The 22,329-nt window shown below is 41.4% G+C and overlaps 1 protein-coding gene across 1 annotated transcript in view; it reads left to right on the forward strand.

Moving 5' to 3' along the window:
* KCNQ3 (potassium voltage-gated channel subfamily Q member 3) overlaps window positions 1-22,329 on the forward strand; it is a 279,980-nt gene that overhangs the window by 229,999 nt on the left and 27,652 nt on the right. The window contains exons 2-8 of the mRNA XM_073330106.1: window positions 101-191; window positions 2,734-2,860; window positions 5,680-5,852; window positions 8,856-9,011; window positions 12,564-12,674; window positions 13,751-13,846; window positions 15,790-15,884. Coding sequence (XP_073186207.1) covers window positions 101-191; window positions 2,734-2,860; window positions 5,680-5,852; window positions 8,856-9,011; window positions 12,564-12,674; window positions 13,751-13,846; window positions 15,790-15,884 — 849 coding nt within the window. The remainder of the gene's footprint in view (window positions 1-100; window positions 192-2,733; window positions 2,861-5,679; window positions 5,853-8,855; window positions 9,012-12,563; window positions 12,675-13,750; window positions 13,847-15,789; window positions 15,885-22,329) is intronic.

Below are 22,329 nucleotides of genomic sequence, written 5' to 3' on the forward strand. Positions count from 1 at the left end.
TGGGGATCCCTTTAAAGCCTCTGTGGGTTTTTTTAAACCAGCTCTTTTTAAGTGGATACAGTGGTAACGATGCCCAATTTCTCCTTTTATGTTAATCCAGATTTCTGATAGTTCTGGGGTGTTTGATCTTAGCTGTCCTAACAACTTTCAAGGAATATGAAACTGTTTCAGGAGACTGGCTGCTGCTGTTGGTAAGTAGACTGGGACTGCAATGTCATGCTGTTAACGTTCTTGGATTAAATTCAGCAGTGATGAAAACTCATTACCACTGGTGACCACACACTCTTCAGGGTCCCAGACTCACTACATGGTAGGCTCATGTAGACTGCAAGAAGTCCATAGTATTTACTGAGGCACTTCCCCACATCCCTCCTAGGCTGGGGTTCTGGAATAGGCGTGGTAGGTCATTTAGGTCTCTCTCAAGCTGCCCAGTCTGGGCCAATAGTCCATTTATAATCAGGCAAAGAAAAGTAATACCAAAACAAACTCAGTAGTCCTGAGCAAGGCCTACTTCCCACAGCAGGCTCTGGTAGGCTGTGGCCTTTGCAGGGGCCCTGGGCTGTTCCTTTTCCTCAAGGAGCAAAGAATAGGAGGTCTGTTCTCCTCCCAACCAACCAGCACATGAGCTCTCCTCCTCCCCTTTTAAGTGCCCCTTCATTACCTGACAGCAAGTGCAGGTGTGGCTGGGCAAGGCTGAGTGGGCCCACAGCAGCTCATTAACCCTTGAGGGCTCAATGGGGAGGGGGGGGAAAGAGGGGTTGGTATACCCCATCACACTATGTGATTTAGTAGCCTGTGTGCAAAAAGCTGATGGTCTTCAAGCAGTGACTGTGTTTTTGTGTACCGCTGAATGCCTGAGGTATTGTCAGCACTTGATAGATTATAACAACCCGGGACTAGGAGGAAATAATGGATGGGGAAAACTTTTTAGATCCTATAATTTTAGGATGGGATTTTCAATAACACCCAATCAATGTTGGCCTAATTCTGCTCCCACTGAGGTAATTGGTAAAACTCCCATTGACTTTAGTGGAAGCAGAGTTAGGCCTAAGCTAAGCACTTTTGAAAATCTAACCCTACGGGTATGTCTAAACGTTAGCTTCCCAGCCCGGGTGGATAGACTTGCACTAGTGGGGCTTGAGTTGTACACTAGAAACAGCAGTGTGACAGCTCAGGTTCTCAAGCCCACCCCACCCTCTGGGTTTGAACTGTTGTTTGTTTGGGTCTTTCATGGTGTGTCTTTGCTGTAATTAGACACCCACAGCTGGCTCCTGCTAGCTGACTTGTGCTTGCAGGACTTGGGCTAAGAGGCTGTTTAATTGTGGTGTAGACATTTGGGATACAGCTGCAATCTGAGCTCTGGGAACCTCCCACCTTGCAGGGTCCTAGAGACCAGACTGCTGCCCGAACCTGAACATCTCCACCGCACTTAAACGGCCTCTTAGCCCAAGCCCCATGAGCCTGGGCCAGCTGCGAGCTTTTGATTGCAGTGTACACACACCCTCACACAGCAGAAAGGGAGAAAACAAATATGATGCACAAAAATTTGCCAGTAGCTTTAGCACAAGTGCAGTAAATGAAACTACATTGAAATAATTTTGTAAGACTGATTAGACTTCGAGTTGATGGTGTCCCTTTAACAAGAAGTACCTATAGTCAAAGTCCAGCCACCACAGGGTAATCAGAGAGCTGCTGTGTTAGCCCAGCCTTGCATAAAACTGTCTCCCAGCAAACCACAGTAGCAGCAGTATGCTGGGAATTCCCCATCTGCCTCTCTGTTCATCCCAGTGACATACATGTGAATTCTGACCTGAATTAAACGTGAATGTTATAAGAGATGATCATTTTTGCTCCTTTACGATTTAGAAAGAGGGCTGGAGAAGTTTTACCACCCCTCCTAGCTCCCCACAGTGTAGAGCACAGAAATGGGCTGATTGGGTGAAGTGGAGTGTGATGTGCTTTGGCCATCCTGCCCACCCTTGGGTGACTATCAGCCATTGGTGCAAGTTAGAGCAGCCCCCAAGTTCAGCTGCAGGGGTGGTGTAAAGCCACCTTATGGGCTGGAGCATCTGAGGATTCAGCCCTTTGTTATGACACAAATAATGCAACGACACTATGTCCAGAGACTCAATGCCAGTTATTTCAGACAGTAATGGCAAAATTTTACATGCTTCATTATGACCAGTAAAGAGATTTGATTTAAAAATTAGTTTACCAGTGACTTACGGGCATGATCTGCAACAACTCTAAGAGATTAGGAGGAGCTCATATTTGACTATTCATCTCAGAGATGGGTCTAAACCAAAACTCTGCTCCCAATTCACCCAAACACTGGTAAATATGAATCTCATTCCAGATTCCAATTTCCCAGCTCGGGTCTATCTGTATACATTTCAAAAAGCACAGATTATTTGTACATATACTATAGGGACATTCAGGGTCAGATTTTCAAAAGGGCTCAGCTCCCATCTAGGGACCTAAATGAAGTGGACACATTATCAGAAGTGCTCAGCACCCAGTTACTCCCTTTGAAAACAATGGAGAATTCCCCCTCTTTCATCACTGAGAATAATGGGAGATGCCGTGTGCTGAGCTTTTTTGAAAATCTGGCTATATATATATATAAAATCATAGACAAGTGCACACACTGTTTGATCCAGCAAGCAATGCATGTCCAGAATTCTTGCAAGCCTTGTTATGTGTCTAAGAATATAATTTGTGTTTTTGGTACAGGAAACATTTGCCATTTTCATCTTTGGAGCAGAGTTTGCCTTAAGAATCTGGGCTGCTGGGTGTTGCTGTCGCTATAAAGGATGGAGGGGGAGGCTCAAATTTGCCAGGAAGCCTTTGTGTATGTTGGGTAAGCACAAACTCTTTGATTGTTCTCCATATGTCTATCCTTTTCTGTTCTGAGTCAGATGTGATTGGTGTCTAAAACCCCATGAATGACAAGTACAAAGGCCCAGGATGCTAAGAGTTCTGCACTGTTTAGAAAGAATTATAAAGTACCTGAAAACCTGGATTCACTTGAGAACAGTGTTCATGGTTTGACAGAGAGTTGGAAATGGATACTTACTGCAGAATCTGCTCAGGTGTTCTGCAGGATCTCAACAACTTTAATTCATACACTGTTATAGTTTGAAAAATCACTGTAAAATGGCACATCTTTACTGAACGTATCTGTTCCCTTTGTATCTTTGAGTTGTGTCTGCTTACTTTACCAACACAAACAAGCTTTTACTGCAGTGTGGTCTAATGAGCACTGAAGTAGGAATCACGAAATCTATGCCCACCTCTGTTATATGATCTTGGGCCAGTCACTTCTCTCTCTGTGTCTCTGTTTCCTCCACCCTGCCTTGTTGGTCTTGGCTGTTTAGAAATATAAGCTCTGCAGGGCAGGGGCTGGGACTCATATTTTTGTGCAACACTTTGCACAATAGGGTCTCAGTAGTGGCCTTCAGGTGCTATTGTAATACAAATCAATAATAATACTCGTATTACTATTTAAGGGCCAGTATCGCTTTGGGTATGCAAGCTGGGGTTTGTTCTGTCTCATGTATAATCGTTGAAATTGTCATCTAAATTCTAAGCACAGACTCTTTATTGATGGCAATGTAAGGAGTGAGAAGAGCTCAGTTGCATATTTAAAATTCTAGATTAGAAAAATCATCTCTTGATTTGTAAATGACACCAACTCGTTATGGAATTATTCGGAGAGAATGAGTAAGAAACTGACATGGTGTCATTTCAGACACTTTGATTCTAAATACACTTGAAAGACGCAGTGGCTAAGAGCCCTGAGAATGTTTCTGACATAATTGCTACCTATTTCCACTGGGATAATTATGGTCTCATAAAGGTCCATAAATTATAAAAAAGCAATCTGCATTTCAGACCTCTTTAATTGATCAATAAATTGGTCCTGTCTCACTCACAAAAATAAAGCACTGGCCTTAAGAGGTTAACCTGGACAGCCAACCAAATTGCCAAAAACTAGGGGGCACCAGTAGAAAGAGGGGCTTCTTGTTCTCTAACCACTATGTTTTGGTATTCCTGCTTTCACTATTTTCCACTTACAGAATATTTATCCTCTGGTTTGTTTGTCCTTCTGATTCATTAACCTGTATTTTTCAAGACTGATTCTCATGTTATTTTCTGCCCCTTTCTCTAAACCAACTCAGAATGTGTCCCATATCAAATATGAGCTGTGTCGATTATCTGGGTCCCAGATTGGTTCTGCCAGTGCCACAAGCTGTGTTTGACTCACAGGTGCCTGTTTAATTGGCTAGGGACAGAGTTCATAAGTGGGTTTCAGATCTTTGCTGCGGATTTTACAGCACAAACAAATGGAATGAAGCAGCAGATGATGGTGTGACACTGCACCCTATATTCATCCTAGTGGTATGATTATGATACGATTATGACATAATTATGATGCATTTTATACAAGATATGTCATGTGAGGTGTCATTGGAAAAGTTACAATTTGCTGAATGTGATTATTGTAGTGGTAGGCATGTATCGTTTTTGTATCGAGTTATGAATATTGACTATGTCTCTGTATCTCAAATGTGGTTACACTTGGGTGACACCCACTAAGCAACATGATCCCAGTCTAGAGCGCTGATTGTGAGGGGCCTATTCAAGGTAATGAGGATATTAAGGGAAACTATTGGCCTTGGGAGAAGCTTAGCCCCCACCTGGTGAGCCTTCCTGAGACCGCTTCAGACAGCCTCTGGATAATGGCTGCGAAGACTCAGCAAGGCGTGCAAGGGCATGTGACCAGACCACATGACACAACTCCATTTTGGTACCTTCATTTTTCCACAAACTGGGCTAGGACCTTAGCTTGGAGCAAAGGGTTCCCACCATATGGAGAAACTATAAAAGGTGGGGAGTGACATCATGATTTGTCTTCATTCCCCCGCAACTCAACCCCTGGAAGAACCTCTGACAGACAAAGACTTGGAATGGGGGAGGGAACCAAGGCTGCACAGCAAATGCAGCCTGTACCTCAAGAATCTGAAAACCTGCTTCTGTCATCAGTCAGGGTGAGATATTGTTGATTGCAATCCTGTCTAGTATATTGGGCTTAGTTGGCATTTTTGTTTAATTTCCTAGGTAACCTGCTTTGATCTGTTTATCACTTATAATCATTTAAAATCTATCTTTCTGTAGTTAATAGGCTTGTTTTATGTTTTATCTTAACCAATGTGTTTTAAGTGAAGTGGTTGGGAAAATCTCAGCTCAGCTAGCAAAGGCTTGGTGCATATCTTTCCCATATCAAAGGGGAAGCAAACTATATTAATGAGCTTGTGTTGTACAGATCCCTGTGCAGTGCAAGATGGTATAATTTTGGGTTTATACTCCAGCAGGGGTGCAAGGCTGGGGAGTGGGGAAATCGGCTGGTGCTCCATTGTTGATCTACCAGTGGCTTAGGTAAAGCACTCAGGTAATTCAGTTGGGTTTGTGGCACCATCTGCTATCGTGTTGGGTGATAACAGTCCCTGGAGAGGCTGGCTGTGTATCATCAGCAGAGCAGTGTGAGAAAGACCAACCCAGCTGAATTATTAAGGGGCACAGTGATTCCAACAGCTCCCAGACTGCACCCCGGGGGTACAACCCATCACAGATGAGTCCACTTTTTGATCAGGCTTTGTTCTCCTTTATGCTGTGCAGATATCTTCGTGTTGATTGCCTCTGTGCCAGTGGTAGCTGTTGGGAACCAGGGCAATGTTCTGGCGACGTCGCTCAGAAGTCTGCGCTTCCTTCAGATCCTGCGGATGCTCCGAATGGACAGGAGGGGAGGCACGTGGAAGCTTTTGGGATCAGCTATTTGTGCACATAGCAAAGTAAGTGAGGAGTTCACAGGATTAATCTGAGTTATGGGGAAAAAACCAAAAGCAGAGGCAGATCAGACACTTGAGGAGAGTATTGCCTAGTGTTTAGAGCAGCAGAGTGGTAGTCAAGACCCTTGAGTACTATTCCCAGTTCTTCCGCAGATAAGCTCTGTAACCCTAGCCAACTCTCTTACCCCCTTGTGGTCTTGTGAGATTAAATTAATCCGGGCTTGATACTGCACTGTTGAAGCCAATGGACATTTTGGGCTTGACTTCAAAAGGAGTTGGATCGTGCCCTTATTCATAAAGCATGTCAAGCTCTTTGGAAGAAAGCCCTATATAATTGTGACGTGTTAATACAGGCTGCTCTCTAGCTGGCGTCCATTAAGACTTGGATCTAATTTCCACTCAGTGCATCAGATTAAACTTCATTGAGGGGCAGCTGTATCCATTTGTAGGGGGCGGGGGATTCCATTGTTACCATTTGGGAAGAAATTTAAATTCACCAAATGGCCAAGCTGACTTACCCATCACTGGAGTCCTGGTCCAGGAGCTGATTTCTGATACTTGATGGAATTGACAGCTGCATGTCAGTAATCACTGTCCCTTCCAAAGGCTTGTGTCCGAAAGGCATCATCTGTCCCTTCGCGTATTGTCCCTTGAGAAATATTGTAAAATGCAGCGCCTGGGTTCATCTATCCTCCTATGCCACTTATGTGAAATGAGTCAGAGAAGTTTGGTGTGGGAGGGTGGTGGGAAAAGACTTATTCCAAAATCACAGCAGCAGTTCAATGCATAATGGTTTGATGCTGGTTAGCAGAAGTCAAGTAAGTTTCCGTGGGAGTGGTAAATTTATTTTCACCCATAACGATGGGTCAGATAGTACAGTGATGGGTGCTAATATATTCTCCAGCTGCCTCTGGGTGTGTTCAGTTACAGGGTCAGACCCATTTTGGTCCATATCAGGTAGTTATGCTGCCCTTGCACCATTATTATATAGGATTAGATGATAAAGGGTTACCTGAGTGAAGAGCTCTAAGATGGGGGTCTGTGCGTTGGCCTGTGAGTTACCAAAGTTATGTATAACTTTGATTGGAAGGTCTCATCTCTACATGACATTCTCAGAAGGAAATGTTTTAGAAGGTCCCTTTATTGCCATGGAAAGTGAAAGTGCCAGACCACACACAATAGTGAATCTTTGCTTCTTTCTGATGGCAGACTGGGATGCGTTCTTCTCAACTGGGCTTCATTCCATAGCCACATTTACCTCCATCCTGCACAAATCTGCTGCTAGTCTTGTAGCAAATCATTTATTTCTGCTAGAAATGCTGCCTCAGGAGACTGAGGTTTTAGAAAAAGTCACTTATGCTAAAGACATTGCCACCATGTCTTTTTTATGCTTTGCAGGCTGCTAGTTTTCCAGAGGGCCTCCTCTGGTCTCTTTCTCAGATTGTATCCTTCCACTTGGGCCTTAACAGGCTGAGAAATGTGTAGGGTTGCGAGAGTGTTTGCTAAAATGGGCACTAACGTTTAACAATCAAGTCTAAAAAATGCGGTTTATTAGTAATGTCCCTTCAGTGGTTGCAAACCACAAATTTGCTACAGAGGTTGATTTACCGTAAGACATTTGTAAAATTCTCAGCTACAGCATCCCCCATGATAGGTGATATGACCCAGGACAGAAAAGGAAAATCATGCCACAGGGACAGCTGTCTGTCAAGTAACCAGCACTCTGTTGGAGCTCTACAAATTAATAATAACCGGAAAGAATATCTTCTTCCCACTTCTGATGAAACATGGTAACCAGGATGCAAGCTCTAATACACAAACTGCATCTGCATGGGAATCAGGGGTTCTGTTCCCACCCCTGTCTCTGTCTGATTCTGTGACCGTGGGCAAGTCAGAAGTAGCTGATGTTCAGAAGTGCTGCGCACCTATAGCTCCTGTTGAGTTCTGCCTGTTTGGTGCTATTGCAATGCAAACAAACATAAGTGCCCTAACGTGCTGGGTGCTGTACAGAGATATAGTAGAAGACAGTCCTGGCTCCCCAAAAGCTTATGAATATGCTTGAAAATCAAGCTACCTTCGCCCTCCCCACACATAGATTTAGGTGCCTAAAGCTCTCTGTGTCTTCATTTACACATCTGTAACATTGGTATAATCCCTCCTTGCAGTGGTGTTGCAAAACCAGGGCCAGGTTAAAGCCTAGGCAATGTACATCCATGTTTAGGGCTCCCCCTCAGCTCGTTGGATTCCATCAGAATCTCAATTTTCTCATTTAAATCCATAGTAGGCTTCTAGCCTGATGGTTGTGAAGAAAAGCTGAGAACTGTGACCCAAGTGTAACTGATGCAGTGATGGCTGCGTAAAGCCTGAAACAATAGCTTTGAGTGGTTAAACTGCCCCAGGCATCTCAATGGCTTGTTATCTCCCAAATCCATTGCTGTGGGCCTTGCCAACACCACCCCAGCAGCAAATTCTGTGTGTTGTGGCAGGAGCAATGGAGTGCAGCAGGCCCAGTCCCTCCACCTAAGCAGTGTCACCCTGACTGCTGGGGTAAGTGTTGGAAGGCTCCCCAACTGCCACACTGCCTCTCTGGGGTCACGAAGAGGGGATGTATGTGACGCTCCTGTGAGGGGAAGGGGGCCCCGTGGGACTTCCCCAACTTCGGTGGAAGGGAAGTGAGGGGTCCATTGTCAATGACGGCCAAGGTCATGGTGCCAGGCCCCGTGCTATGATGTGTCTTGGGCCTTAATCCAGCCGTGAGCCAAACTACAACTACAAATTGCTTTGTAGCAAGGTGCTGTATAAGTACTAAGTATTGTCAGAGCTCTGCAGTGTGGAACAGCCAGAGATGCACTATGCTGGACCCGGACTGCAATCCAGACAGAAGTGACAGTTCTTGCTGTTTTACCCTGTGTATCTCTCGTCTTTTGTCACTAGACGTCTGGCGCTGCCATTGCAGAAGCTGGTGCTGTTTTCAGTCTCCTCATTTTCAATCTGTTTCTTTTCCAGGAGCTCATCACTGCTTGGTACATTGGGTTCCTGACCCTTATCCTCTCCTCGTTCCTTGTTTACCTGGTCGAGAAAGATGTGCCTGAAAAGGATGCCTATGGAGTCGAGATGAAAGAAGAGTTTGAAACCTATGCAGACGCGCTGTGGTGGGGGCTGGTAAGCAGCTGTAGAAACTGTCTCTTATTTGTTAGTTTAATGGAAATAAAGCTGCCTGGTTGAATTAGGGTGTGAGGGGAATGGAAGGGATTGGGGTAATATATTCAAACACACCTAAATCCCATTCTCAAAAGTGATTTGGGTACTTAAGAGCCTGAAATCTGACTGAAAGTCAATAGGATGTAAGCTCCTACGTGCGAAGAAAGTCCTATTTACTTTCAATCACAGTTAGGCTCCCACATACCTAAATCACTTTTGAAATGGAGACTTAGGTGCCTAAGTCACCGAAGTGCTTTTGAAACTTTAACTCTGGAACTTTGTTAGCTGGAGTCTAAGGGCCAGATTTTCAAAAGCCTTCAGCACCCAACAGCTCCTATTTATGCACCTACATGAACTGGCCAGATTTTCAAAACTCAGAACAGTGGGAGCTGGTCCTGTGCTTAGCCCTCTTTGAAAAGCTGGCCATTTAGGTGCCCAGCGAGAAGCAGAGGTTTTCTGGCAATCTGTCTCTAACTGTGGGTGCTGAGCTCTCTTGGAAATTTGGCCCAGAATGTCTGGTGAAGAAATCCCTAGGGGGTAGATTTTCAAAGGCTTAAGTGGGAGTCGGGCGCCCAACTGCCATTGACTTTCCCTGGAATTGTGCTTCTGCAAGTCTCCTCCTGAGATGCTAGTCTGAACCCTAGAGAATCATCGTGTATGAAGAGTCAGGCCCCCAAGTGCTGTCCGAGTTTGGATTAAATTGATGCTGGGTGGGAGGGGTATTCCAAATGAGGGGGCAACTGCAAGGTCATGGTTCAGTCTGAACCTTAGATAATCATGGTACAAGACCTGAACCATGGCCTTACCCCTTTGTTTAGAATGCCCTCCCAAATCCCTGCCACAGAAATTCACTATCAATTTAATCCAAACTCGCACAGTACTTGGGGGACTGAATCTTCTCTCAGTTACATCAGTGTCAATAAGTAGCGACCGTGCTGGAGTCAGAGGGTTCACACTGGTGTCAATGAGAGGAAAATCCGAGCACTTGTGTGTATTTCACATCCAGAATTGATTCATTCTTCTCCTAATTGGGATTGAGCTCAAGTTGAGTGTGTTGCCCCCTCCTGATTCCCAATGGTTCTACAGCTTCTTATTCTTCTTTCTGGAGCTGGGTGACCCACTTTAGGACCAGTGGGTACTGAGTTCTGTGTGTGCAGTGCCTCCAACTAGTAACTACATTCAGAACAAGAGAAAGACCAAGGAAAGTGTAGATCCTCTATTTAGTGGGGAAGGAGAACTAATAACTGACGACATCAAAGTGTTTAACCTCTATTTTGCTTCAGTCTTCTTGTACTCTACACAATAAATATTAACAAGGTGGACGAAACACAAGCCAAAATAGGGAAAGAACAGGGTAAAGACTAGTTAGAAAAGTTAGATGTATTCAAGTCTGCAGAGCCTGATGAAATTCATCCTAAGGTACTTAAGGAACTAGCTCAAACAATCTGGGAACCATTAGGAGTTATTTTTGAGAACTCATGGAGGACAGGACTCCAGAAGACTAGAGAAGTGCAAACATAGTACGTGTCTTTAAAAAGGGGAACAAAGAGGCCCTGGGGAATTATTGAACAGTCAGCCGAAATTCAGTACCTTGAAAGATACTGAAACGAATTATTAAACAATCAATTTGTAAGCACTTAGAGGACAATAGTGTTATATGGAATAGCGAGCTAGGATTTATCAAGAACAAATGATGCCATACCAATCTAATTTCCTTCTTTGACAGGCGATAAGGGGAAAGCTGTAGATGTAATTTATCTTGATTTTAGTCAGGCTTTTGACACAATCCCACATAACATTCTCATAAACAAATTAGGCAAATTTGGTCTAGATGAAATTACTATAAGGTGGGTACATAACTGGTTGAAAGACTATACTCAAAGATTAGGTATCAATTGGTTTGCTGTCAAACCTGGGGGATGTATCTGCTGAGGTCTCGCAAGGGTCTGTCCTGGGTCCAGTACTATTCAATGGTTTCATTAATGGCTTCAATAATGGAGCAGAGAGTATGGTTATAAAATTTACAGATGACACCAAGCTGGAGGGGTTGCAAGCATTTTGGAGGACAGGATTAAAATTCAAAACAACCTTGACAAATTGGAGAATTGGTCTGAATTCATCAAGATGAAATTCAGTAAAAATAAGTGCAAAGTACTTCACTTCAAAAGGAAAAATCAAATGCACAATTACAAAATTACAAAATTACAACTGTCTTGGCAGTAGTACTGAGGAAAAGGAACAGGGGGTCCTGCCTCAGTCTTGATGCCCTCTTGAGGTCCCTTCCAGCCCTACATTTCTATGATTCTGTGACTGGGTGAACAAACAAATAGCAATCCTTATGACCTCAAAGATATTACAATTGATAACAACAGGGAATTAAGGACCAACTGATAAGAATAAACAATACTGTATTCCCGGAGAGGACTATGGTGAATTAAAAGAAGGGCAAGGGAATCAAGTAAATGAGACCTGGACCAACACCACAACAACACACACTAAAAGCCCACAAATTAAGTCATTACAGTACAATAAGAAAGTCTCCCCATGCAGCTTATATGGGTATGGGAGCTGTATCTCCATGCAAAGGGCTAAAATCCTTGTTGGGAGGCACACAGCTCTTCTTTTTGGCTGGAGTGAGTCCCTGTGAGCTTCAAGGCTCCCGGTGTAAACAAGGCCTCTCAGATGCTGCTGGCAGTCAGTCCTCTCTGGTAAAGAGAACAAAACGGGTGTCTGGTAGAATTATTCATATAGCTGATTTTGTAGTTTGCTGGCACTTCTGATATTTTAAGGTGTTTTTTAATGATTTTTTTTCAAAATTGTAATTGAATCAAAAAGTCTAAAAACCACAATTTACTTCACATTGAACAAAATGTGATGTTTGACACGAAACAAAATGTTTCTTTTAGATTTAAGCTTTTTTAAAAAAAGGTTGTTGATTTTTTTTTAATAAAATGGAAGGAAATTTCAAAATGGAACATGCTGAATTGAAAACAAAAAATGTTTCTTTTCAAAAATGTTAAAATTAAACATTTCTCAGAGAACTATTTGTATTTAATAGAAGGAGTGTGAGGAGAGGCCAGGTTGGCTTATGGTGAAGGCCCTGAATCGGAACTCAGCGGTCTCTATTCCTAGCTTTGCTACAGACTTCCTGCCTGACCTTGGGCAGATTACTTAATCGGTGTGCCATCTCAATTCTCCATTTGCAAAATGGATATAATATATCACCTCTGTTTAGAGGTATTGGAGGATAAATTCATTAACACGTATGAGACATGCAAGTATTATGACAATGAGTGCCATAAAAAAACTATATCTATCGCTTACATTTTCCAGATTGCTTGCAAAATCCACGCTTAGGAAAGTTTGTGTTTGTGTATTTTTCTACAATGTCCAGAGGTCAAAGCAAAAGTTTATAACCTGGTCATGCAGGTTTGAGGGTCAAGCTTAAAAGAAATCCTCCTTGTCCATTTGCATTGTCTGTCTTATAAAATGGCCAACCTATTCTCCCCACAGATTACCCTAGCAACAATTGGCTACGGTGACAAGACCCCCAAAACCTGGGAGGGGAGGCTGATAGCAGCCACATTCTCTCTTATCGGAGTTTCATTTTTTGCTCTTCCTGCCGTAAGTACTGTCCTTCTGTTTGTTTTTACAAAACACAGAGTTAATGATGTAGAAAGTAAAGGAATAGCCTCCCTTCTATGCAGATTCCACCAGAAATTCAACTGGGAGCCTGCAGTTCAATGACTCTCAAGCTGGAATCTTGAGCACATTCATGCATGGTGTGGGAAAAGCAATCTCTTTTCTCCTTGTGGCTAAGATAAAATGGAGCCTAGTCTGAATTATCCTGTGTGCTGTGCAGAACTTTAGAGCTAAGCCTATAAACAGGAGAATTATTCAGATTTTGTTACAAACATGAGACTTGGACCAAATTTGCAAAAAGGGTGAAGGTAAAGATTTTAAGAAGTGACTTAAGCCCTTAACCTCATTGAAAAGCAATATGGCTTGAATTTCAATGCAGCTTAGGTGCCTAAATACCTTTAAAAATCTGGACTTAGATTCCTAAATTGCTTTTGAAAATGGTACTTGATCACCAAAGCCCCAAAGATCACCAAGTTATTTTTTGAAACGTTTACCCTTGATCAGAAAGCTGCTCATGTGAGGTTGGTCCAAGATTTGGGTGACCTGGGCCCAACCTGTGGTTTCAAGTGGAAACAATGCAAAACTTGGAGCTTGAGATTGGTTTCCTTTAGCTCAAAACTTAAAAAGAAATTCATGGGGGATGGGAGCCCAGGTGATCCCAGTATCCAGAATATGGTTCATAGGCACCCCCTTTAGATCACAACCACAGAGTTTAAGCTCAGTTCTGACTGAAACAGTGAAGGAGGGAAACAGACCAGCTGCACATCGTGTCATTGGGAAGGCAGCAGAAGACCAAGAAGCTTTTTGAGGCGCTTGTAATGAAACCATGTGAAGCGCGGGCCTAGGTGAAGGCAAGGTTTGTCAGAAAACTACGATGCCCTGTGAACTAGGGCTGCCAGAAAAGCGCACTGAACCCCATGTGAATTGCCCCCATTAATTCCCCACAGCTCTGATTATCTCATCCACAAGTTTTAAGAGAACTTTCTCCTCAGAATTTCTGTTGTTCTTGTGTTTTCAATCAAACAATGCCTGACAGCCATTACCACCTCTGCTTTTAGGGCATCTTGGGTTCAGGGCTGGCTCTGAAAGTCCAGGAACAACATCGACAGAAACATTTTGAGAAAAGAAGAAAGCCGGCAGCAGAACTTATACAGGTTTGGATTCTCTACGTTTCCATCTTGAAATGATACTGTATAAATAAAAATTGGATGCAATTAAGTTAGGCTTGAATAGAGACTGGGAGTGGTTAAGTCATTATGCAAGGTAACCTATTTCCCCTTGTTTTTTCCTAGCCCCCCCCCCGCCCCCCCTCCACTGTTCCTCAGATGTTCATGTTAAACCCTGGATTTGTGCTGGAAATGGCCCACCTTGATTATCATACACATTGTAAGGAGAGTGATCACTTTAGATAAGCTATTACCAGCAGGAGAGTGGGGTGGGGGAGAGAAAACCTTTTGAAGTGATAAACACCCATTTTTTCATGGTCTGTGTGTATAAAACATCCTTACTGCATTTTCCACTTTATGCATCCGATGAAGTGAGCTGTAGCTCACGAAAGCTCATGCTCAAACAAATTGGTTAGTCTCTAAGGTGCCACAAATACTCCTTTTCTTTTTGCGAATACAGACTAACGTGGCTGCTACTCTGAAACCTGTGTAAATAAGGGCACTATGTAATGGAGTAAGGGATTCTCCCTTGAAGTTCTTATTTCCCTGTGCCCTACATGGGAAGTTGTGTTCTGTAATGCAGATATAGACTTTGAGGTCAGACAAGATGATCAAATGGTCCCTTCTGGCTGTAAAATCTATGAGTTCACAAAACACTTGTTCCTTTTAGAGCAAAAATGGCTTTGCTACAAATTCGCATGTTCAAAGTGAAATTAGTCGTTCTGCTGAAATTTTCTAGGCAGCCTCCCCTCCAACATCCATTTCAGTGGCACAGAGTCACCTGAAACCAGATGGCAAAACCTTTGGCACTATGCGCTGTGTGTGTGTGTGGGCGGGGAAGAGGAGGAATCAGCTGTTTTGCAAGGCCCCAGTTTCCACTGTTTCCCTTGGGAGACTATCCCACATACAGAGATGCCACAGGCTTTTTGTTGCTGTAAAAACTCATAAATGTACAGAATATTGGTCAGTAGTGACTACTGGGTTACAACTTAACACAGAAGTCCATTTACTTTAATGCAAAGACTGCCATTGGCTCCACTGGATTTGGATCAGAGCCTTAGATTTTATTTTGTAAAATTAAATATAAAATTGGTAGCTTGAAGGTTGATCTGTTTGACAAAAATCCAATATGCACTGTAGGCCATGACCTGAATCAAATGACATCAATGGCAAAACTTTTACAATGGGACCAAGATTACTTTCTTTGAAATCAATGGGAGCGGCGGGTATTTATGACCTCTCAGGGTCAGACCCATTCTTTGGAGAAATAGGCTGAACAGCATACTTTTGCAGTAAAAATGTTTCCTAGCAAAGCACAGGATACCGTGGAGAAGTCTGGAGAGGTTGATTCACTGACATTAAAGAATCGCTGCATAACAGGCAGCCAGGGTAACCACAGTACTGCTGTTTATGTGCTAGTGGAAGTTTGATAGGAGTTATGTGCTAATGTTTAAAATCACTCAGCAAAACTTTCCACAGCAGTAAATTAACCTGATTGCTGCCCCCTAACCATGGCTCTTTCAGATTCCCAGAAACATCAGACAGATCACATGTTCTACATTTTACTAAGCTAGATGCTCTTTTAGATTTATCAGACTTTAGAATAAAGCAAGATTAGTAAAATGTAACCTCTTCCGGGTATCTGAAAGCAATGGGCAGTGCACAGTATTCTGTCACATATGCCCCTGGGAACAGTTTTTGAGGACTACTGTCCGAGAGCATCGTTTTCTTATTATAAGCCTTACATGAACTATGGCACCATCTAATGGAAACTTTCAATATTGCTGTATAATAATTCAGTGCGACTCATTGAATATGTCCATTGTTATCTTCTTTTGAACTAAGAGGCGTATTAACTGGCTGCATTCACTTATAAGCACAGATAAACATTTCCCCTAATGCTATTACTGTCCCTTTATATTGTTATCCAGGCTGCCTGGAGGTACTATGCTACTAACCCAAACCGGATGGATCTCGTCGCCACCTGGAGGTTTTATGAATCAATTGTATCGTTTCCGTATTTCAGGCAAGTGTGCTGCCCCCTCTGATCAGTAACACCCTATACAGCAGAACTCAGATAGGACATGGGATGTGGAATTTATGTGGATAAACAAGGTTTTGGATAATTGGGCTTTCTCAGTGTTACTGCTGCAAATCAGGGGAACATCACCACTTTCAGTTTAGAGGGAGGTTTCAGGCATAAGGGGTTCTGTTGCATACACCAATATATCTTTCTGATCAGTTTCTGTTTTGATATTTTATTGTTCACCACATTCCTTTACTATTGTTTAGTGAAAATCCATTTAGTGTGTGTGGACTTTTCTATATTGGGGATGATAATTCAGTTCATTAGAGGCAGGGAAACTAATTGTGAAATCTTGGAGTTTTTGAAAAGTGGGGACTATGTGTTGGAAAAACATTTATATGTTGCTTCTCTTTGTGTTTTGATTTACAGACCATTCTCCTAGACTTCCTTAAGGACTGGGCTCTGCAACCCTCATAACTTAGTTTAAATACTTCTCATAGGGTTGCGCAAATGGAGGAGGATTTTAAATAATTAGAATAAAAACCATCACAAAAACCCATTCCTTATGAATTGAAATGTAAAGTATGGCCTTAGATATGGAGTTAATACATGGTTATATGAAAAGCAAGTGTAAAAATGACAACTTACAAAATACATTCCGCATATCACTATAGAGCAATACAATAACACATGTTAGCTGATTTAATATTCTGGCCACTGGGGAACAGTGGTGTGTGCATGTGCGTGTACAGGCATGCACACACATACACATTCATATAATACACACAAATACAAATACCCACACGCACACACTCAGGATGATCTGCTTCCTGTCTCTCGATGGAATTGACAAAAGTATTTTTTCTCATTAGCTTTGCAGAGCGAATACAGCTATGGGAATGTGAGTTGGATTCTGTTGTACTTCAGTTATCATTTACAAAATTAGAAGCTGTGCTCTGATTTCTACATATTTTTTTTGAATGATGGAGTAAGAGGAGGGAAGAACTCAACTTGTTTTTCAGATTCAGGTTCTGTTTGACAAGTTGGTAGTCTCAAAACTATTTCTGGGTGTAAACTGAGCATGCTTGATCCTAAAATCATGTAGAGAAAATAAATATGGAACCCTCCAAATGCCATTTTAGCTTAAATGACTTTTCTGATTCTATATTGTACTTTAGTTCACCAGAAAATGTTTCCTCTTCACAAGAAAAAAAAACCCTAAATCTATTCAGGAGATGCTATTTATAGGCTCCACTCAAGCGTGGGAGAACCCCCCTAGATTCCAATAAATTCAGGAGGAAGATCCCAGTGGAAAGAAAAGGATGTACCTGATTTTTAACACTTCACAGAAATAAACTGAGCAAAGAGATGACCACTTTTCTTTAAAATAATCTTAATATATAATAATTAAAAATAATAAAGCTCAAAGCAATAGAAAGAACGGAATTCTGTTTAAAATCTTATGCTTTGCCCATCGCAGCGGTATCTGAATTCCTTGACTTGAGATGAACAAAAGACAGTGGGAGACTTATGGTAGGAAATATTACAAAACATCTGCAGAAGGCTGTGTCATTTATCCGTTGCTTCAAGGCATTGCATGAATCTTAGAAATTGTCCCAATTAGGCAGGCATGTCGCTTTTCAGATGTCAGTTAAGTGAACTCTGCTGTGCAAGGCTTTTTTTTTGTGGTATTATACATTTCTCTGCTACTCTCTTCTGCAGATGTCATGGGTAAGTAGCAGGGTGGATTTGATTTAAATCAAATTGATTTAAATCATGATTTATATCACTAGTCAGGAAGACTCAATTTAATCATGGATTTCTACATAAAAGTGCATTCTTGGTTGTTATAACCTTAATACATATTCTTCACAACTCAGAGATAGATGTAGGTTTTCAAAATAAATCGCTTGAAGATTAGTTTTACAGCTATATCAGAAAATGAATGATTGTTTGGTTATTTCATTTACCAAAGATAATTTTAGCAGATACTTATGAAGTCATTGGGAGATGAACTATCTCCAATTCAACAGGTTAATCATTAATATTTGGAGGATTTTCTTGCCATGCTGTATTAGGAGGATAGACATTTAAATTGTTTTATTTAACTAAAACAACATTATGTAGTCTGGATTTTTTTCTTCAACAGCAAACATATAATATTTTAACAAAACAAGCATATGAATGTTTGAATTTAGTTAAACATTCAAGTTTTTTTAAATCAGGTTTGTTTTTGTTAAAATTGTTTTTAACTAATATAGTTCAATGAAATATTTAAAAAAGAAATTTAATCGACTATGTCAGCCAGGTCAACATAAGAAACTTAAAATGATTGGCTTCTGCAGATAACTCAGTTATCTGCATCTTCATTTTCCTGTTTGTTCATAATCTGGAAAAGAAAAACAAGCTTTCTTGCTTTTCCAGGTCCCAAACAATTTCTCAATTTGGAATGAATTAGACCAAAGGAAGAAAATATTGTTTCTACACCGGAAGAAGAAGCTACTGCTGTTAAAAGTGAGATTTTCACTTAAACAGTCTCTGAATCCAAGTTCTTAAGTGACTTCCACCAGTTCACTGGTGTAACTTTCTTTAAAATATCATCAGCAAACATATATTTCTTGAATGATTCACCCTTAGCTCTGAAGTTTATTATAACTGGCATTATGGAGGGATGATTGCTGGATGTCCATGTCATAGCCAACTCCTCTTCTTCAGCAGTTAAGGTTTGACCCTGATACCGAGTATTGAGAATATTTGCAAGAAAATGAGCTGCAGATAGTGCTTGTCCCATTCATTTTTTTAATGCTTGTAATTTAACTCTGTCATTGCATATTTCTCTTTTTAAAATCTCACTCAGTTCCTTCCAAATTTCAACAGCGTCAGAAATAAACAGCTATTTCCCTGCATCTTCTTCAAGGCTACAGAAATAGGCTTCAGGGTACTCAGCACGTGTTCAACATTTCTCTTAAGCCCAGTGTTGAGAACATTGGCTGTGACAGGGCCATCTATTTTTTCATGATTTTGTTCACAAACTGTCATCAGATTAGGCCAGTTCTTAATCTAGTGCTCAAAACAGTCCACTACCGAGTTCCATCACACGTCTTGTGGGAGAGCTAGCTTGGTTCCTCCCACCTTTTTTCAGAGAAGCTGCTGCCAGTTGGTTGTTACGGAAGTATTTTGCAATTTCAACAACATTAGCCTTTATTTCTGGAACACTGAAGTCTTTGGCTAGGAGGTGCATCAAATGAGCACTGCAACCGTATGTTATTAGCTTGGGACTCTCTTCACTCTCTTCTAAATTTCTTCTCATCTTGGATACATTTGCAGCATTGTCTGTGACCAAGCTGCGTACTAGACATTTGAATTTTTTTTCAGGTTGTTATAGCTTTTACTGCTACTTCTTGTAATGTGTGTGCTGTGTGCACATTTCCTGATGTATTAATTGTTTCTGTAAGGAAGACATTCCCTTCTTCTGTTGTCACACAAGCACATACAACAGGATCATTGTGGACATTGCTCCACCCACCAAGACTTAGGTTAACAATTTCACCCTCTCGACCTTTTGCAGACTGCTCAATTTCTCTTTCATACACTTTATCCAGCAATTTTCCTGCGACTTCTGCTCTGTTGGGTGGACTGTATCCTGGTCTTAATGACTGACCCATGTTAATGAAGTATGGATTCTCAATCATACGGAAAGGAGAGTTTGTTGCATGAACAAACCGGGCAATTTTTTCATCAATTACCTCTTTTTGTAATCTGCTGGTTCTTATCACAAATTTATCTATGGTTGTTTCTGGGTGATGGAGATTTTTTTTTCTTTTTGCAACTGTGGCTATGTGACATACATGATGTGACTGAAACACTATCATTGGCAGATAACTCTGAAACTATAGAAAATTATTGTGATCTTGGATAGTGGAGGTGGATAGTCTTCAGAATCCTGCATGTTGAGGATGGATTCTCCTAAACAAAATAAGTCAATGCAGTTATTTAATTAGTATTACCATACTGCTCATTTAGTATTACTCATTGCATTCACTGATACTCAGTACTACTTTAAAGGTGAAATTGTAAAAGGACGATCTGCTTATTTCAGCTATTTATTTTTTTTCAAAACTGCATCTAAAATGATAGTACCATAGAGTAATAGCTATATTTATATAAGATCCTGCACGTTCCTTTCATCATCTTCAATGCAACTTCCTCCTGAGACGGAACGCTTCTCATGATGTTGTTTTATTCAGGCAACCAGGCCTTGCATTTCTTTGTTGCACTGTTTGCATTTTGCACGCATGCCAGTCTTACCCACAGATAGAGGAATTTCATTAAAATATTCCCAAACTGGGTCTCTTTTACAGCCTGCTGCCATTATGTTTTCCCTTCTAGTGAGAGACTGGTATGGTAGATCTCAAATCAATGAAGGCTACACTCAGAAAGACCTCAAGACTTCTGGAATATGCTACTCAAAAAGTTTCACTTTTGTTTCTACTGCCTGTTCCTCCCTGCTCACATTTATCTCCAGCCTTCTTCTCCTTGTCCAGATCTATTCTGCTCCCAACAATCTTCTATTCATTGAACTTTTTGAAACTTTTCACTTTTAGAGAGAGGTAAGGGATTGACTCTGTGTACACAAATTTGCAGAGGGACAATAGGGTTGAAGTCTGCTATTTCTCACCTCTATATATTATTTATTTATTTAAAACCATTTTTACTGTTAACAAGAATGTTATCTCTGGAGACACAAATCCACAGTTTGAGAACTGCAAAATTAAGCATCTCTGATGGTATCTTCTAGACTGAGCACTGAGTCCCATTGTGTAGATAGAAAGATTAACCTAAATAATCTATACAGAAGCCCCTGGAAACCTAATTCATGAACTATTGGAACTCATTTACAAAACTTTTCTTAAATATTACATGAATATATTGTCTCATACTATACAATTAGAATTTATAATCCCTATTCCATGATGAGAAATCTTTGAGCTATAATATATCTTAATTAAAACTATCTTTAGATAGGTTTTTTTCCTAAAAAAGCATTTTATCAAAAAAATGCAATTTTAAATTTAAAAAAATCAGATTATTTTTTAAAAAAATCATTGATCTTTATCCACCCTGGTAAGTAGGGAGCCTGCTTTTAGAGAGGGCTTTGTGGAATCACACAGCTGGGAGACAAGCTAGGAAAAATCTACCTGATGAAAAGGCCTTTGATCTTTCTTTTCTTTTCTTTTCTTTTCTTTTCTTTTTTCTTTTCTTTTCTTTTCTTTCTATTGGCTTGTCTACACAAACAAATAGTTTGTGACCAGCTGGGGTGTGAATCTACCCCACAGAATCTGCAGATTAATTGTCCATGTGGACCCTGTTCATGCACATTAGCAGTCTGTTAGTTAACTTTGATCTAGTCCTCTTTGAAATGGGAGAACGAGCAGAACTTGGCTTTTAACAAAGAGGAAAACTAAGAGTCTATTATGGAGTCAATTTCCTTTTGTAGTATTCTGGATTTCACCCAGCATGACATCTCAGGAGCAGCTTTGTGTGCCTTCATTTTGAATCATGAGGGCACTTGTAACCTGGATTTTACAAAAAGAAAAGGAGTACTTGTGGCACCTTATATTTTTTTAATTTTAATTGAATATTTCCAAAATACCTCTGAACAGCATACTAATCCACAGAGGTCTCCCTACCAACACTACAGAAAGAGGGATTCTAGGTGGACTCCTCCTGAAGGTCGAAACAGCAGACTGGACTTCTACATAGAGTGCTTCCGCCGACGTGCATGGGCTGAAATTGTGGAAAAGCAGCATCACTTGCCCCATAACCTCAGCCATGCGCAACGCAATGCCATCCACAGCCTCAGAAACAACTCTGACATCATAATCAAAAAGGCTGACAAAGGAGGTGCTGTTGTCATCATGAATAGGTCGGAATATGAACAAGAGGCTGCTCGGCAGCTCTCCAACACGAGTTTCTACAAGCCATTAGCCTCTGATCCCACTGAGAGTTACCAAAAGCAACTACAGCATTTGCTCAAGAAACTTCCTGAAAAAGCACAAGATCAAATCCGCACAGACACACCCCTGGAACCCCGACCTGGGATATTCTATCTACTACCCAAGATCCATAAACCTGGAAATCCTGGGCGCCCCATCATCTCAGGCATTGGCACCCTGACAGCAGGATTGTCTGGCTATGTAGACTCCCTCCTCAGGCCCTACGCTACCAGCACTCCCAGCTACCTTCAAGACACCACTGACTTCCTGAGGAAACTTCAATCCATCGGTGATCTTCCTGATAACACCATCCTGGCCACTATGGATGTAGAAGCCCTCTACACCAACATTCCACACAAAGATGGACTACAAGCCGTCAAGAACACTATCCCCGATAATGTCACTGCTAACTTGGTGGCTGAACTTTGTGACTTTGTCCTTACCCATAA

Source organism: Lepidochelys kempii, chromosome 2 (assembly GCF_965140285.1).
Source record: "Lepidochelys kempii isolate rLepKem1 chromosome 2, rLepKem1.hap1, whole genome shotgun sequence".
Classification (NCBI taxonomy): domain Eukaryota; kingdom Metazoa; phylum Chordata; order Testudines; family Cheloniidae; genus Lepidochelys; species Lepidochelys kempii.